We start from the raw sequence: 19376 nt of genomic DNA on the forward strand, positions 1-19376 counted from the left end.
TAAAACTTTGTCATTACCTATTTGAGTCAGCTGTGTATTTCTGGATGGATTTTAATGAAACTTTTAATGATTTTATAAATGGCTATAACGCACTCATTTTTACAGATATTGAGCTACAATTTGGTGTGGTAGTACCTGAGTGTCATTCTCAGCACATACTCTGAGCTATACACATTGGCCAACATATTTCTTCAAACTTTGGTATGGACTATTTGAGTCAGTATCTCTTTGTTGGATGTACACCTAAAACTCATTATTATTTGGAGTCAACTCGGTTCAAGATGGCCACCACAGTTAATCAACATTAGCCGACACTTAAATGGCTCTGACTAACACATACTCTGAGCACCAATTGATAACATACAGACTACGTTCAGTTCGATGAAAAACAGCCAATCACAAGCAGTAAATCAAAGGATTGCACCAAGAGGCAGAAGTTTCAAAACGAAAAGAGTTATGAAAGACACAAGAGAAGATAACAGGGTAATTTTTTTAATTTTATGAGGCGTCTTTGTAAACATGTCTGTGGAACGTAGTCTATACAAGGCATGCTTTGATTGGATGAAAAAGACCAGTCTGTGATTGGCTGGTGGCGTGGCTCATTTGCATACAACTTAGGGTTGCAAGCACAGAGAGAGTCGAGCGAGCGAGCCGCTTGTCAGAGCCGAGCGCGAGCAGAGAGAGCCGAGCGCACGAATAGAGAGCCGAGCGCGAGCAGAGAGAGCTGAGCGCACGAACAGAGAGCCGAGCGCGAGCAGAGAGAGCTGAGCGCACGAACAGAGAGCCGAGCGCGAGCAGTTTGTCAGTTGAGCGATCTGTGCCCTCAAATCAGTGTCACTGCGAGCTCAACCTGGTGGCACAAAAATCACACCATACAGTAGTATCAGAAAGTTATCCTCAACACGTGTTATAACATCTTGTGAGATCTCACAATAATGCATGAGATCAATCATAACTTCATTACCATGATTTGATCAATATGGTTGAAGCTTGGCTTTCCCTTTCAGCATAAAATGGCTTTTGATTAAATCTCTGGAATGAAAGACAGCAAGGATTGCTTGGCCTTAAATTTGTAGATGTCCCTGTGAAATAGTTGAGCTCCAGATCTGGTTCATTGTAGTCGGGTTGTTGTTTGGTTGATTATTACTCTAGTAATTTTAGAGAAACCCATTTTCAGAACCACTCAAACATTTCTTACTGACCCCAGTGTGTGTTTGTTTTTGTAGTTCCAACCGCTGCACCTGACGATGTAGCCGTGGAGGTGATGAACGGCTCAGTAGTCAAGGTTACCTGGACACGAGTACACAAGGACAAGCTCCGTGGACATCTGGGAGGCTACAGGGTAATACCTCTCGAAACATAGCTTTGCTTTTAGACATAGTTTAAAAGGAATGGCTCTGACCTTGGTCCAAACGTTTGCTTCTCTCACCCCAGTCTGTCTTCTCTACTGACCATCTCATTGTTTACCTGCTTACACTGTTAAATTAAAAAAAAAAATCAGCAACAACTCCTTCAGTATTTCTCCTCAAAAGAAACAAAAGCACATTTGTGATGTACAAAATTTGTGCTTCTCCTGATTCAGATAAACTGGTGGCGTCTGCGCAGCCTGGTGAACTCGAAGAGAAGCCACGGAGACAAACACACATTGACAATCCCCGGGGATCGAAGCCACGCCACAGTGCCAGGACTGACGCCCTTTTCTGAGTACAGCCTCATCGTCATGACCTTCAACGGGCGGGGCAACGGCCCAGGCAGCCATCCCGTGAACTTCAAAACCCCAGAGGGAGGTAGGACTGTTGAAAAACAGCACCAAGTGTATCGATTCACAACTACCGAAGAGAGAATCTAATAATAGCCAAGAAAAGTAGGTTGCTGCTTAATGTGTGTATTTCATTCTTTCCCCATGTAGTTCCTGAGAAAAATCCAGTTTTCAGGGTCACGGATGTACAAAGGCACTCAGTCTCTCTGGCCTGGGCCTCTCCATTGGAACCTAATGGGATCCTCACTGGGTTTCTCCTCAAGTACCAGCTTAGTATGTATCATTGTGCTTCTGTATTAATTTTTAATCATTTCAGAAAAAATCGAAGATGCCGCAATAACTGGCAGCATGTTAGAGGCTTCTTATATTGTACTGTAGTGTGCAGTCTGATGCTATGTGCAGAGTTTTGGGGTGTCTTTCGGTAAAAAAGAAACGTGTATCTTTGGCCTGCTGGGGATTGTTCATGTCGTGATCCTCGACACAGAAAGAAAAAATCATTGTGCTGCTCTAATAAGTCTGGTGTCAGGGTGTGAGGGGAGAAAATGAGTCAGAGTGAGCATATCAGCCTGCGTGTCACAATCATGTGCAGTGCTGGCTCAGGCCACTTTGTCACAGTCTGCTGAGGTCCGGTTTTATTGACCCAATTATGTCGGCTGTGGATATCTTCAACGTGGCTCGCAGCTCCTGGGGATATCTTTACTGAACACCTCCTACACGTGCACACGCTTTGCTGATCTTAAACAAAAGTCATAACAAAGATAACGACTAACCTTGATGGCGTTTTGGCGCGGCATTTCCCAGCTAATTGAGTTTGATCTGGTCATCAGGCCTAATTTCAGGAAAGGGCGTTTTCGGTTCATCACAACAATTAAGCTGATGGGCTCTTTGAAGTGTTGAAGTGTGACTTTTTTTTTAAGTCTTTTCGATGGAAGTCATGTGAAAATAAAGTAGCCAGCTGTTACTGAATCATCAGTGACACAAGTGGAGTCCCAACCTACAGCCATCTGTTCGCAAGCCTCACCCGTCTTCACCGCAGCCTCCGATAGCGTCCCATCTATTGAAGTTGTGAGATCTAGTGTGACACGTTTAACATTCCAGCATGGTTTAAACCCTTCCATATTTCATCACTACTCTTTTTCTGAATCGCTAAATAATGTAAAATACAATTGTGTTATCCTTTGTTATAAAGCATAGCAGCTGAATTTCTTCAGTTGAAAATGAGACACTGTGTATTTTCTATTTTTTTCTGATCATTTGCAGCTTGCAGGTTTCTGCAGATCAATCAGGGCACAATTTGAACACTTTAGACCACTGTAGTGCCGTTTGTACTGCTCTGAACAGCAATATTGCCCCAAGTGGGAGTTGGAAATGACCTTGGCTTCATTTCATTCTGTGTTGCAAAATGTTGGCTTGTTTTATGCTGCACAAGGCCAACATTATTTGGCGCATTAGGCTGAAGAATATTTGGATCCGCTGTTGTTTGTAGTGAGTGGACGAGCCAAAGTCTGCAGCTTTCAGCCAGTTCACTCCATAAGATCGTGCGCACAAGCTGTCGGGCCAAAAGTGTTTCTGAAAAAAAAAGAGAATATAATGGCTCGATGCAATAAAACCATCCTGCTTGTGATTTTTTCTCTTTGCCAGTCTGAACTAAAGTATTTACCAGAAACAGTTCTTTGTACTTTACAAGGTACTACGCAGGCTTAAAAAGTATAGAAAAGTATGGAATTTGGTTTCAGTATTTTTCAGGTCTGGATATGCTTGGAAAATGGGATATGTTTAATAAAAAAATGTTTATAATACCAATTTTTTTTTCTCTGTTGCATTTTCTAAAAGGTTAAATCCACATTTTCTAAAAATGGCTCAAACAAGTGGAGTGTTTTTCACACTGACTGTATTTAAAAGGTGGGCATGGTCACCATAATGTCCACTTTTGGGTAATTTCCCATATCAAGCCTTAAATTCTAGTTTTAGGCCAGCAGTATCTTTCGCCCTTTTTACAATATGAGCCCCGCTTTAAGCTGCCTTTGGCTCTTTATAAATCCCCGAGCCGATTACATCATGTGACAATATAAAGCTGGCTTTGCTAAACTATAATTGTTGCATAGCTCAGCAGCATTGACAAATGCACAAATACACAAAAAGTATGTCCAACATTGTTTATTCCTAACCCCTTTGAGCCTTTCCAGCTCTACCTAACTTAGTGGCTCAGAGACAAAACAGTGGCATGTTGACTTCAACCCCCCAATGCTGCCTCGATTCTTATGTACCATCTTGCTGTGATGGGAAAAAAGCTTCTTTGGCCTGCCTTGAAAGGGTTTTATGAAAAGGCCTTTTGTTTTTTTTTTAGTTTTTAATTGAGAACCTTTAGACACATTCCAACTCATACATCTTTGGCCATGTCAGAGAGGATTTGTTTCTCTTAAAGGAATGTTTGCATTTCAGTGCACAGCCCCTCTTCATGTTGACATGCCTTCAGTCAAGTCAGTAAAGTTCAAGTGACTTCCAGTGCTAACACCTTAAATGATTTACAGCTTTATAACTGCAGAATATTAACCATTTATACAGTATTCAGATTTCAGCTACAAGGTAGTCCAGCCCTAAAACATACAAAGAGCATCATTTTGGATAAGAAGACTAAAACCCTGCTATGAGAACCAGGGCTGCACCATATTATGAATACATGTTATAGCAATATTATTCTTGAATCTTGCTGTGACGATATGAGTTGCAAAAACCCTTACATCTTCTTACTCCATGTGCCAGCTATTGGCATTTAGAGGAGTAGAGGAGTTTGTTTTTTATTTTTTTGCATTCTGTTTGCATCTTCAATTTCTTTGAATCATTTGCAATAATGAGATTGTGCACAGTATATGTATGAACTCTACCTTTAAAACAAAACTAAGGAAAACGTGAGTTTTCCTGATAAGGAGGGGAGACCGGGGCAGAAAGAGACACAAAACAATTCATTCTTGTCAGTGTTTTTGTTTTCTTCCACAAGAAAAAAAAATAAAAATAACATACCACTTTCACAGCAAAGGTCACCTCAGCACCTGCTGTTTTTGTTTTTGTAACAAGGAACATAAATGCCACTTCCCTACCGACTGACCTGTTTTACGTAGTGAAAAATGAGATCCCGTCGCAGCAGAGACAAAAGTCAAACTCCAGCAACACAGATCCGTTAGTCGTAAATGTGCAGGATGCAACATTCTTATTAGATGAAAGCTAATTAGTGTTTTTAATATGTTACTACAACACAAAAAAGTAAGAGAAGCACCTTCGTCTCTAAGGCCTACAAAGGAATTTGGGATTGAGAATCAGCAAACTATATTGTTCAGTTGTTCTAGGTATGAAATTCTTTTCTATCCACTGTGTACAAAAATGTTGTTACTACATGTTTGTTCTGTTTAGTCAGAGGGGCAGGAAATAATTAAACATGTTCATGTTTACTTTTTACTTCAGCCAATGACACAGAGGAGGAGGGGCCCCTGCAGATTGTCAACATCAGCAACCCTGACACCACTAAGTGGGTCCTGCGGGACCTGGAGCCGCTGAGCAAATACAAGTTGTACCTGCGCTCCTGCACCACGGTGGGCTGCGGGCCCGTCGTCAGCGAGGAGTTCACCACAGCCCTGGAAACGAGTGAGTGACGGACAGATCCAGAACACCAATAAACCTGTAAATCGGCTTCGATGTGTGTGTATCAGTGAGCGACACACTCGCTGAGAAAGGAAGCAGACCTGTCCTGACCCAGATGAGGCTACATAAAGCAGCTGATAGTCATTTCAGCATCATAAAAATGGCTTTTGAGCTACCGGGGTCTGGTATAATCACGATCAGCCAGGCTTTTCATATCTCCACGTCCATAATTTTTATAGATAAACAGTGTCATTTGGCTGTAGTGAAGGTTTTCATTTGTCACTGCCATCAAAGAACGGAGTGTTTATTGATTGCACAGAGCAAGAGAACCACGAAACCATCAGCTAAGAGAGAACACCACTTTTGAAGCACAAGGGAAAATGAAGATGTTGATACTGAAAGGGAGTAATCACAAAAGAGTTGTTGTGCTAGAAATCTAACAGCCCAGACTGTAGAGTGTAATCTTTTTGAATTTCAGCTGCTTTTTCTATAGGAACCTGGTTTCACCTGATTGTTTGTCAACCGAGTGCAGGGACACATATGGATGGCGTAAATACCTGCGTTGCGTTTTCAATACAAATACGCTGCCAAGAAATTGAGTGTTCAGGAGCTCAATATGCAGAGATTACTCAGTGTTTACTGAACAAATCCTCGTAATCACAGAAAATACTTAATTAGTTGTTGGCGGTGGGATATTTATAAGCTGAAAAGCCAGTGAAAATGGTTGCAGGGGAGAATGAGTCACTTTTTTTTATGTAGTTACGTGTAATTTTGTTGAGCTGTTCCATGTGACAGAGTATTAGAGCCACTGGGGGAGAAAAAAAATTAGAGGGAAGATTGGTTCGTTTGTTTGGGTTTGTGTTTTGATCCGTTAAGGATCCATTGTCAAGAATAAAGTTGAAATGTTGAGGAAAAACATTGAAATATTACTTCCAGAAAAAAAGTCACAATGTTAGGTAAAAGGTTGTCCTTCAAACCAGAGGGTTAGAACTCATTGTGCTCCTAAATTCAAACTGTTATTACTTTGTCTAAGGCATCAGGGTTATGGGTGCACTTTTATGGGTTAACTACAAAACAACATGAAGTATTATAGTTGAATCAATTAGAGGTGTAAATTGTTACTCCTGCTGCAGCAGAATTCTCCGAACTTCCTTAAGTTCTTCACAGTGAGTTTCAAACACATATACTGATGAAAATGAAAATATCTTACATTCTTGTTCTTCAGTAAAACAGATACTGCAGCCTAGACCACCAGGAAAGATGAGTTTGGGACTCTTATTGTGAAAGACTAAAATAAGTTGAATGACTTTGCTGCAGGAGAACTAATAAACACCTCGTGTTACTGGTTCAAATAAAATGTGTGTTATTTTGTAGTTAACTCAATAAATGCACCAGTAACACTCACATATATTAATAACAAATGCAGTTACATTCAGAAGCAAAATCACTTCCTCCAGTTTACTTTTGAAAGACAACTTTTTTCTGTAAATAATATTTTGACTAAATACAGGTTGGTGTGTGCACAAATATGGTATTAAATGGCTGGATGAGGTGCATCACAGCTTGAAGGATGTCAAAACTTACAAGCTAAAGATACAACTAAAAACTATTGATATTTATTTGACAGAACATCTCTTTATAAATGACCACATTATCCTTTTTATTTTCTGAGTGGCCCTAATATGCCGTCATAATCTCGTGTGTGCTGGAGAGAAATTAAACATTTGTGTATGAAAGCTGTGTTGAGCAGCTTTGCTTTCAGTCTGTGTGCACCGTACTTGTCATTGTTGTTTCTCCTAATGGTCTTCCGCCTGCGCTGTCATTCATCACTAAATTGTGCATTTGCTTTTTGAATTTAGCTTTGATCAAACACTTTGTGTCATAAATTTGTCTGTGATTGTGTATGTCTGTTTAGCCATGCGATGCTTGTTCCCTTTGTCTTATTTTTTTTTGTTGTTGTTTTTTTTTTCTGCAGCGTCTTCTTTGGCTCCCACTGTTGGCCTCAGTATGTAGCTTATTATTTAAGCAGATAAAGGCATGTCATACCAACACACACACTAAGAAGATGCTCTGAAACAGCATGTCTGATCGTACCTTTACCAATTCTCTATGTGGTCCACTTTGTTGGTATGACATGCCCTGTTATTTTTGATTATTTTAGGTAAAACTTGCATGCTTTAGATTGATCAATGTGGACAGCTGTGCATGTTATAGCCCTGAGTCTCAAACAACTGGACACATTTTATTTGTGCTTCTATAATTTCAGCTCCTCAGCTGATAATTGACCCCATCCACTGTTTGCTCTCGCTATCAGCGGAGAGCACTTGGTGCCTCCTTTCATTAGAAAAATGTCAACTTCTTCACAGTAAAAAGTTTGTGGCTTCTTCTATAATAACATTGCTAATAAGTAAGCTAATTATAAATTCATATTAATCTTGGCTCATTAGTGCTGGTAAACGAATGTTGACTTTTATCAGAGCAACAGCAGACGCAAGGCTACATGTTCAAACTCCAGCTGAGGTGATAAATTATTCTTTAGGAGCCAAACTGGGGGACGATCAGCACACATTTCAAAAAACAGGAAGTTCGTTTGTTCTTTAGCAAAGTAAAAACCACAATGGTAAACGTAGGTTTAAGTAGTAGATGTGTAGTGACTAATTTTAGTTGAGAATCGTATGCGTGCTAACATTAGAACGTAGCTTCCAAGCTCTGATTCCAACTGTTAACCACAAGGTGTGTGTTTCTTTTTAGGCAAGTCAGCTTCCATCTCACCTCCAAGCACTCCAAAGCCCCGCCTGACCAAACCCACTCGTTCCAGCATAGGTAGAGCTGCAGCTCATTCTGACACAACTAGCATGAAACCGCACAGGAAATACAAGTTAAAATGGAGAACATGGAAGCAAATACACTGCATCTTTGGCATGATGGCCACCTGAGCCATCTTGTTAGCTGTTTATTGGCTCAAAGCAAGTAAATAAATTCTAAAATAATTTTTTTTCAGGTTTTTATGAAGCAAATAGGTGAAATAAAATGTAACAGCTGTGGGTTTTTTTTTTTTTTTTTTTACTGTTAGCAGGATTTAATATCTTTGGTGTACCACAGGGAAATCAAGATCTATATCCCTGTGCAGCAGTGTGGCTGCAGAGAGCAGTCACTTGAACAGGACAAATATGTCTAATTGTAAGTGATTGATTTGTTGGGCCCCGGCCCCGCCTGTACACAGCAATGTATTGACCCAACAGTCACCTGAGATTTCCATGTAATCTTCAACTGGGTAAACAGCAGTAAGGCTCTGGGAAAAGTAGTTGTCTGCGGCCATCTTAGGTGAGAGGAAGCAGGGAGGGGAGGCGTCCGGGGAGGTGTGAGCTCATACTGGGAGGGTAATATTTCCAGAATGTAGAGATAAGTGGATAAGTGGAAGCTGATGAAGGCTCTTGTATCAGAATATTTCCCAGCCCTCTTTTGCTTTTTTTTTTTTTTTTAAACTAAAGTTTCCTGATTTTGAAGGGGCGTCTTCCAGGGCACCTGCTCCCTGCTGGTTGAGCAGCTGCTCTGTGCAGCATTAATATCAGGGATATTTTTAGTTCAGTCTATACCAGTTGAAGTCATCACACACTTCCTGGGACCGGAATTACCGTAGTCACCCACTAATCCATCAACATTAGTATGGGAGTGGCAGCGGCAGTGGTTAGAGTGGACAGCCCGGACGCAGGTGTCTTTGTGAACCGAATTATCACCTGAGCAAATAAAGCACCTGAGCTGGAGACAGAGCAGAAGATTTGCATGTTTTGCCACGTTGAAAACAAGCGGATTGTGCTTCGGTGACCAGCTCAGAAAGCTGCAGTAAAAACACACGTTTCCTATGCTAATCATCCACATCACTCACAACATAAATTCTATTCTGTCTGAGAATTAAAGGGATAGATCATTTAATTTGTAGTCAAAGGAAGGTTAAATAGAACATCAACCTTTCCCAAAAAATATGATTAATAAAGCCCACTAATTACTGCAAAGCTTTGACTTGGGGAAAATAAAACTAAAACCATGGATACCAGTGAAGACACTGATCTACCTTGTGTCAGTGATTTTTTTTTCAGGCTTTTTAATTGATGTAAAAAATATTGACCTAAATAAAACTGTGCTGAACTGAACTAAATTTAATAATTAGTCAGTAATTCCCAAAATTGAAATACAGTATTTTGTCAAAATATAAGCTTTGTTAAAAGATTCTACAAAAAATACATACATTTAAATAAAACAAACTTCAATTAGTGTAAAGCCTTTTAGTGCAGAAGAGCTGAATGTGTCACTAACATTAGCACAGAATAAGTTCAGTGTTTTTAATTGTCTTAAGTTGAAGCAGTTGAGGAACTGCTGAAAAGTGTTGCAGAGAGACATCTGTGGCTGAAATGTGCAAACACTGATTGGCTTGTTGCATTTGTGTCTAGTAACAACTGAGCTAATGAAGGGCAATAGGGCAGGTTTCAGACTGTAAAAAAAGACTTGTGGTAGTAGTAAATACTAATCATTCAAATGATTTAAACTTAACTGAAATAAATATATAATGAACAATGCAAGTCATTATTAGAAACAATGTAGTAGTTTATAGGGTAATATTTATGCAGTTTATTGAGACGTTTTTGCTAGAAATAACTACTTTATTTATGTTTTCTGTTCAAGTAAAAGGAATTCAAATGGTTTAAAGTCTAAAATGTGTAAACTGTTGCACTGATGTTATTAGTTAAGGACTTCATTAAGGGCTTGTTTTTCCAGTGCAGGTTAGCTGTTTGAGTAATATAAATAGAAACTTGCAGACAACAGTTCCCAGCCTTGGCACAGATTAACTCCTTAACAGTAACATACTCTTGATTACACCATCTGTTGTTAACAAACACCACAGCCCCTTCTTATTTGTGTGCTCAGGCTGTGGTCTCTGTCTGCCTGTATGGTCTGAAAGCCTGGTATAAAAAGGTGCTAGAGTTTGAAATGTGTCTTTTAAAGCTTGTTTTGATGAAGTGAATGAAGGGGGGCAATGAAATAATTTGCACAGCCTAGAATACAGTTTTGCAAGCCATGCACACCAAAATAAGTCTTAATTTAAAAAAATTAACAAGTCAGTTGCTGTTCATCCTGTCGCCAATGCTCAGAATGTGTCGAGTCTTCGTCTAAATTTTTTGTGTCGCCAGCTAGTCTCCATCAGCAAGGCACTAATTTCAGGCTCCATCTCCACATCAACGATTCTCATGTTTCATACTGTAAAGACAAAGTGACGGGCCCATCTGTCAAAAAAACAAAATAAAACACTAAAGCCTTTCTAAAAGAAGAGCATCCACTCCACTTTATAAAACAACAAGCAGCATCTCACAGCAGCAAAACTCCTCAACACTCTACTGCAGCTTCCATCTGCTTTAACCTTTACTAACCCTTCTCCACCGTTCTCTCCTTTTCTTCTTCTTGTCTCATTATGCCGTCAGTCCCGGCCCTGGTGAATGTCAGCTTGGCTGTTAGCAGCAGCTTTGCAAATATCAGCTGGCTATCTGAAGGAGAGCACACAGAGTTTTACATAGCATATATGAACAAACGTAAGCTCTCCTGACCTCTTGTATTTTTTTTACCTCCAGTTACGGATTATTATAGAGTAGTGGCAGAGTAGTGCATGGATCCTCTAGTGTCCCGTGATCCTTTGTGAGTTCCAACTCTTCTGCTTTAGTGTGTTTTCACGAGTGCTGGCACATCGCTGATCATTCACCCCTCTGCACAGGTGAGGGTCACTGGAAGATATCAGAGGCCCTAAGCACCTCGTTGACTTTCTACATCATTGACGGGCTCGAACCAGAGACTGAGTACATTGTGCGGCTCATTCCTAACAGCTGGGTTGATAATTCTAGTATATTTGAAGATGTTATCACGACCCGGTCTACAGGTGAGGAGGGACACCGAGAAAATATAGAAAAAGGAATAGCAAAGTAGATCTTAATTGATTTCCCCTTGAGAAAAACGCAGCTGCTCCCAGAAAGTCCTTGAGCTGCGGCTCAAGCTGCGGCGTGTGGTAACTTTATGGTGTCACTGGAATCTAATTTGGCTCACTAAGAGGAATTACATTTGTTCAGCGTTCCTTGCTTGATTAATTAGACAAGCAGGATTAGCTGTTTAATATTAATATTGGAGCGTCTCGATCATCAGCGGCAGCGCCCTGCCGCCTCCTGCCTGCGCATCAGATAAGCTTTGTCGATGTAAACATTCAATCAAGTGTCCTGATGAAAAGGCCAAGGCGAGTCAAAGTCACAGAGTTTTGTTCTCCTCAGGTCTGGCCAGCGTCCACGAAGGAATATCCACCCAGGGCTGGTTTATCGGCCTGATGTGTGCCATCGCTCTTCTCACACTCATTGTCTTGATCGCCTGCTTTGTCAACAGAAATAAAGGAGGAAAATATTCTGGTAGGCACTCACAAACACACACACGTCATCTTGTTTGAATACTAATTGCCAACTAAAGCATCATTTTAATTCCATTTTGTTGTTAATGTGAAAGAGATGATCAGTCATTCCAGAAACTATCACAAGAATATGCAAGACTTTCCACACCACAAAGCTATTTTAAATCAAATTTAGCCATAAAATAAGCAACCGTGTTGGTTGGAAAATTTGCATTTGTACTACATATTCTACATTAGAATTTTGTATTGTTTGGGAAGACTTTTTTTTTTTCAATGTACAGTCTCAGCAAAGTGCAGGCCACAGCAGGACAAAAATGCAAATCCTGCACGAGGTGGCTGTAAAAAGGAATGATGACATAAGCTGTGTGGTATCTCAGTGTTTGTTGTTCCTCTTATAGGGGAAGGGAGAGTCCTTATCGGCTTTATTATTCACAGCTAATGGCCATCAGGTTGTCGTCGCTTCACTAGTCAGCAGAAAAAAGGAGTGCGACATGGCTTTGTGTGTCCTCATTAAGATCTCATTATCAGTTCCAACAACCTTCTCTGTCTGTTGTTTGAGGCCCCGTCTGCACCAAACTGTTGTTTTTTTGTGAATACATAAAAGTATTTTATCATTTCAGCCTTGCAGCCAAACAGAAACAGTATTTTAGGAGCCTCCAAGTGGTACTTTTTAAAACTGGGTTCCAGAGTGAAAAAATACACAACGAAATGCCACCTTTGCAGGTTTTTTTGTGGACATTCAAAACGCAAATAGTTTGAAAACAATATTGTCTCAGACCCGCTTCCTGCCTGACCTACAACCTGATAAGGACAAATAAAAACTCCCAAAACCCTGAAACACCTGGTCTTTGACCTCTCACGGGGTCAGAAAGATGCAAGGAGTCAGAGAGCCAAAAACAGCCATCTTAAAGCTTAAACAAATTTATTCACTTTCAGCGCTGAAAGGGAGACGCTTACCAAAGTCCAGAGCACTCAGCCTATGTCTTAATCTAACTTCCTGTTCAATGTACTTTTGTTACTCGAAAAGCAAAACATCAGTCCCGTCTGGTATTTTTCCATGTCAGTGTTTTTCCATTCTCCTCATGGAGAGCCGCTTCCTGGATTTCATGACGTCATCTCATTACGTGCTCTCTATGACCTGCTATTATCCTTTACATTGTTTCTGGACTCTGAACTCTGGTAAAAAGAAGCTTCATGGTTTTACATTTTATATAACTTTTATATAGCATTTTATATAACTTCACAAACCCCAAGCATGACAGAATTAACAAGAACAGATGACAGATTCCATCTTTGTGTTTGTGTTGCTGATACTAGATTTTCAACTTCCGCAAAACCTTCATATACTGTATTATTATGTGTTTTTTCAATGATCAGACAAAACTGATGATTAATAACACCGTTTTAAAGAGAATAGAGATATAAAAAACCTTATTATTATATTTCATTACACCAAATAATCTAAGGACAAAAAGGGTTTTAGCACTTTATGAAACTGCCAATAGTGCATTGCAGAAAAAATTACAATTTACATCAAATAAACAAACAAAAAAAAACATAATAATGGAATTAGTTTTAAAAGGCAGACACTTGTGGATAAAGATGTTCTCATGATATTGTGATATTCTTTGAACATTGTCAGAAAAAGGCTTCCCTCCAGCTGTTCTTTGCTGGAGTCTGTGCCTGAAATCATCCGTTATGTCCAGTATTTGGGCTGACACGACTATCAGTCAACACTGTCCTGCACTTCTATGGTCTTAAAGTTTAATGTGACACAGAATAGAAGCTCCACAAAAAGGATTCAGTTGTTGTTCTTGTATTGGCCATTCTCTTTTTGTTGCATTTTTGTTTCAAACCATAGACTTTACAGTATAATATATACAGACCATGGTTCATAGTATGTAGGTACTTTGATGCGTAAGCTTTACGCACATGCTCCAGGTCTTGTTCCCTGTTTTTGGTGTATTTTCATAGCGCACATTTTAGCTCGTTTTCTGTTTCCATGTGAATGAAAACATTTCAAGAAATGCGGCAATGTTTCCAAGAAGGTTTTTAGAAACAACAAAAGAAAAAAAGTTTTGTGTGGACAAGGCCTGAGTTATGTTGATTTTACTGTACATTTATCTAAAATACACAGGTACTAACACAAGCCAGAGCTTTTTTTTTGTCTAAAATTTTTAAATCAGAGAATTTCTTTCAAATGCTGGCAACGATAGTTCAAGTGGAGGAAATTACTTAAAATTATTCCGATAACAGTAAGCGGCACGGTCAACTTGATTCCCGGTTGTGGAAATCACTGATCTCTTTTCTCTTCATTTCACGAGCAGTCAAAGAAAAAGAAGACCTTCATCCAGACGTGGAGTCCCAGGGCATGAATGACGACACGTTCTGCGAATACAGGTAAGCGTCGACCCCTCCGGAGAAAACACTGTCTCACTGTGAGAGAGCATTTGGATTTCTGGTCCTCTTTTCTTTCTCCTCACAGTAATTCTCTCTGCGTTTTTCCTCTCACTGACAAAGACTTCCCATAATCCACGAGGTTCACGAAGAGCCTCACACCTCTTCTGCTGACGACAATTGATGGACTGAGTAATTGCAAAGTATGTGATGAACAGCGATAGTGAGCTGTTTGCACATTATCAGAGTAGTTGTTCTTAGATTTGGTGTTGTGTCGCTGTGTTGTTAAAGCAAAGTAGCCGAAATGCAGACACAGTGTTGCCATTTTCTTTGTGGATGGAGCTGAAATCAGGCTGACCAGCACCCGGCAGGAAGCTGAAAGCAATCAGCATAATTGAATGCAGCTCATCTCCAGGGCAGTAATATCAGGGCATGTTTCATTAATCCTTTAGTGGTCCTATTCATAACACTCTACCACAGTTTGAGTCCCAGTCTAATTCTCCAATCAGTGGGATCTGCTCAGCACAACAAATGCTGATGTGATGAAGTTAAAAGTGGCTCAGTATGACAGCATTTATATTTTATCATCTTCACTTCAGGATCCTGTTGCCTTCTTTCTTTATGAAAATGTGTGGACTTTTCATCAACTACTACTAAGTTTCAAATTAGATGTTTGCTACCGTTGGTACCAGTTGTAAGAATACACAAAAACTGGCATAGTAACATCCTTTCACTCATAGAGTAACCTGCAGCAAGCCAGGTTCAACGTTCTGTGGTGCATCTATGCTAATATGAATTATTTAAAAGAGGTAAAAAAAGAAAGATTTTACAACAGGAAAGTTTCTAACTACTCAGCACTCAGTTTAGCTTTTCACAGTGTGGACACAAGAAAAAAGGGGTCATTGTTAAGGACCCTGATGTGACCATGATGTATTATTTTGGATGTAGATTTGTGTCTGCATTAAACAGTAAGATTTAACTTGTCGATTTAAAGATGTGAGTAGTTCCATTATGTAGGAATTTTGAGACAAAGGTCCTGTTCAAACCCGACACTAACATGGCTGATCTGATCACAAGTGGGCAGTATGAGTGTTCACTCCTAGCAGTAAAATGTGGCCTCATTGGACTTTAAGGATGGATTTTAGTTACCCTTTTTTAATATCAAAACAAATATTATAGTGGTACTCCACCTATTGGTTTTATCACAGAAAAGATATTCTCACAGATGGCTGTTCCATTTAAAATGATCCAGCATCTGCATCTGATTTTAACCGGGCTTTCTACAGTATATAAACTCGCTGCTCATGTCAGGTGGTCATTCAGTGTAGCCCAGGACAGATTTGCTCTAGATGTTTCCTCGGGCCTCCAGATGTGGCCCGAATGATTGGATTTGAATGTATACTTAAATCATTAGTTGTGCACTAACAACTGTATCTGATACTTATCAGGTTGTGGGCAAACGGAGACGAACCCAGAGTGCAGACTTATTTTAAAGAAAACTAATTTATTAAAATAAAACACACAAAAACAAAAAGGGGTGGCACAGTGGCGTAGTGGTTAGAGCTGTTGCCTCCCAGCAAGAAGGTTGCAGGATCGCTTCCTGGCCTGGGGTCTTTCTGGATGGAGTTTGCATGTTCTCCCTGTGCACACGTGGGTTTACTCCGGGTACTCTGGTTTCCTCCTGCAGACTAAAATCATGCATGTTAGGTTAATTGATGACTCTAAAATTGTCCCTAGGTGTGAATGGTTGTTTGTCTCGTTAGTCTCTATGTGGCCCTGTGATGGACTTGTGACCTGTCCAGGGTGTCCCCCGCCTCTCGCACAGTGACCGCTGGGGATAGGCACCAGCTCCCTGTGACCCAGAATGGAGAAGTGGGTAAAGAAAATGGATGGATGAAAAACAAAAAGGCTGACGTGGCAGCAAAAACTGAAACCAAGTACAAACATAACAAACAAAGCATGGAGTGAAAAGCATGGCGCAAGACAAGAACAGCAGGGAACCAAGAACAATGAACAAGTGGAGAGTGGAGGAGAAGACCAGACTTATAAAACACAGAGGATAATTGGTAAGTGGGCACAGGTGCATGAAACTCATTACTGTCAGGTGGAGGTGGGCATGGCAGCAAAACTGGGTGAAGACTGAGAAAGAATGGAAAAACATTGGAGACAGGTAGTACAAAAAGGAAAACAAGATAACAAAACCCAAGAAAGACACAAAGAAAAACCCAAAACCTCACAATACTGTCTTCTTCTGATCAGATCCCTCCGGATGTGGGTTAGTGCCAGGTTTGAATGAATAGAAAAAGAAGCAAGCTTAAGTGCTAAATTAAAACCCTGTCAACAATAAGTTTGTTTGTAGGAGATATTCATTAAAAAAACATAGTTGCCTCTATGTTCATGACTATTACTGTAGTTATTGCAGAGGCAGGAATCACAAGGATGTGCTAAATATGTTTTTTCCTTGCCTTTTAAAGCAGCTCCTGAATGACTGGGACATCGTGTGAAAAGTTTGTCCAGGAATCACATAATATTACATAGAGGATTCTATGTAATAGTCTCATTGTTGATATGTATGTGATGATGACAGCATGAGGGACTCATCATCAGCCTGGACTTATAGCCCCCAGTAGCTCACTTTGTCAAGTGCACTGATGCATGTGAACGCCACCTATTAGTTTTGTCCCAACAATAACATCTGTGTGAATACTTCCCACTGGTCAGCTCGAGGTAAAAGCTAATGTCAGTCACTGAAAGCGCTCTGTAGAAGCAGCGATAGCTCCGGCCTGCAGTCCCATCCTCTCCAGTAAGCCAGAGAGTGAAGCCATGGGTGAAATGAGGTGATTCTAAATCCACTGTTCCTCCTTCGCAGCGACAACGACGAGAAGCCGCTGAAGGGCAGCCAGCATTCCCTGAGCAGGGAGATCAAAGCCAGGGACAGTGGGGACAGCCTGGTGGACTACGGTGAGGAGGACGCCCAGTTCAATGAGGACGGCTCCTTTATTGGCGAATACGGGCCGCGAAAGGAGAAGAGGATGTCCACTGAGATTAAAGCCTCCGTTCAGACCCCAGCATGAGGAGCCATCCTACCCCAGACACTGATTTCATTAGACCTGCTGGAAGGAACACGTGAAAGAACAGACATTATTCAGAATGAGCTTGGTTTGTGTCAAACGTAATGTGTCATTGCCAACTGCACACTGCCACACTCACTTTTTAAAGCTCTGTTTGTCATGTTGCAACTCAATGACCATTACTAAATACCATGTATATATAGTGTATATTGTACGTGCTGAGTGTCTTTTTTTTTATAATTATTACACAACATGTAGAAGATGTGATTTTTTTGTATTGTTTTCATTTCCATGGTTTAAGCTGCACCATTTGTACAAATGTTAAATGTAAAATGTCACATCACAGTTTTCCATCATTATCTGAAACTTTGATGTCACCACGTAGCAGACCGCCAACAAGTGGGTGTGAGCTGATATTTTTCAAGTGGAGCAATTATTACTGACCTTTTATATTTGAAATGATTCATTAAATATGATGTAAGATGTGTATAAAGGTTTGCCTATTAACTTATTTTTTTTTGCGGTTTTATACCTGACAAAATAACAAGAAAAGTCACATATCACTGCATTACCATCAGTGTCATCAGTCATGATTTTCCCTGTGTCTAAGAGAGGAATACTCTGTTATAAAAGCATGTTTATGAGCATTTAAACCGTTAAAATCTAATGTAACTGCCCAGCACACATCACTGCCAAGTTTGGAAGAGAGTTTCCAACATGAAACCTATTTCAGGTTTTTTTATAATCCAGATCAGTGAATAATTATCTTAGTTTCCATGGATTCCAAACAGAATCAATTTGTTGGCAGTTGCTGTTTTAGAATGAGGCTTTAATTCAGAAAGTACCCTCCTTTATGTGAAAATCTATACACAAAGTAACCTTTTTTAAGCAACTCCTTCACATTCCAACAAATGCTATATAAACACAAGTACAAAGCTGCACCAAGCAGCTATAATTTAGTTGTTTGGTTTTTTTTAAGCCCAGAAGTGCAGAAACAAACAAAATGATTCTGAAGCCCCATGTGTGGTCTCCCTCTCCTGCAGAGACACATGTCCACCTGGCCGTGCGTAGGCCTTTTAATGAAACGGGACAAGAGTCTGGAGCGATGCATGCTGCTCAGCACGTTAATTAAAGATTAAAATAATACCATGTGTAAGAAATTTTGGAAATACAGAAACACACTTAACAGAGAGAGTTCCAAGCCAACTCACATCTGCGCACCTGATCTGTTTCATTCAGCAAAGGTTTCCCTCCAAGATAACCGCAGGGATATAACCTGGAATATTTTCACACATCTCAACCCAACAGTGAATCGGAGTTGGTTTGCATACAGATTATTTTGTTCAAAAAGCTGAAGTCTTTTAACAAGCCTTTCTCCCACTGTACTGCCGTTCAAACCTCCAAATGTTCTGTTTTTAGAATTAACATCTTGATTGGAAAAATTGCAATGTTTTGTAAAAATTCAGCCATTGCATGTCACAAATGTTAATTAGTGTTTTTATTTTGATGTCATTAAATTGCTTTACTTTCCTACATTGTAGCGCTCTTCTGTGCGTTCATCTAGCCATCTCTGACTAGGACTCATTAATATTCATGACACCTTCGGCACTCTTTAGATGTTATTACCTGTCTGAAGAAATCTTCATGTTTGTACCTGCAGTTATGAGTTGGAGGGAAAGAAAATGACTAAAACATCCTGATTCACTCTGACTTAAATGACAGTTGTTCTTATTTGTAGTCATGAGAAAAAGAAAGTACGTTCTGGGGTTTTATGTATCAGAACATAATAAAATGATCTGGTCTTTACCAGGTTTTAAATTTATTTAAATCTAATCTCAAAAACTCCCAACAGATTCCACCATATCATTATTTATTAAACAAAAATGAAGCCAAAATGGAGAAGTCAAAAGTACTAAACTTGAATAATACTGCGCCTGTAAAAATTAGTGTTACCAAAACAAAACAACAAAAGAAAATCAACCTCCTCGGAGACATGGTGTGGTTCCTAAAGATTTAAGTAGGAAAAGTCAACAGGCAGAACAACAGTGGAGAAAAAAAATACAATTCAAGTTCTCTA

At 39.9% G+C, this 19376-nt stretch overlaps 1 protein-coding gene across 8 annotated transcripts in view; it reads left to right on the forward strand.

Annotated features, from left to right (window-relative positions):
• chl1b (cell adhesion molecule L1-like b) overlaps positions 1–18834 on the forward strand; it is a 99589-nt gene extending 80755 nt beyond the window's left edge. For 5 of the 8 annotated variants that reach the window (XM_017426958.3, XM_017426961.3, XM_017426960.3 and 2 more), the window contains 9 exons: positions 1227–1342; positions 1583–1787; positions 1910–2032; positions 5219–5398; positions 7371–7400; positions 8147–8218; positions 11701–11832; positions 14159–14231; positions 17098–18834. In XM_017426958.3, coding sequence (XP_017282447.1) covers positions 1227–1342; positions 1583–1787; positions 1910–2032; positions 5219–5398; positions 7371–7400; positions 8147–8218; positions 11701–11832; positions 14159–14231; positions 17098–17302 — 1136 coding nt within the window. In that variant the 3' untranslated portion in view covers positions 17303–18834. Of the gene's footprint in view, positions 1–1226; positions 1343–1582; positions 1788–1909; positions 2033–5218; positions 5399–7370; positions 7401–8146; positions 8219–11700; positions 11833–14158; positions 14232–14316; positions 14432–17097 lie in introns of all 8 variants that reach the window. The other 3 variants (XR_005233099.1, XM_017426965.3, XM_017426964.3) reach the window with 3 other exon arrangements.
• The last annotated feature ends 542 nt before the right edge of the window (positions 18835–19376 follow it).

This window comes from Kryptolebias marmoratus, linkage group LG4 (genome assembly GCF_001649575.2).
Source record: "Kryptolebias marmoratus isolate JLee-2015 linkage group LG4, ASM164957v2, whole genome shotgun sequence".
Classification (NCBI taxonomy): domain Eukaryota; kingdom Metazoa; phylum Chordata; class Actinopteri; order Cyprinodontiformes; family Rivulidae; genus Kryptolebias; species Kryptolebias marmoratus.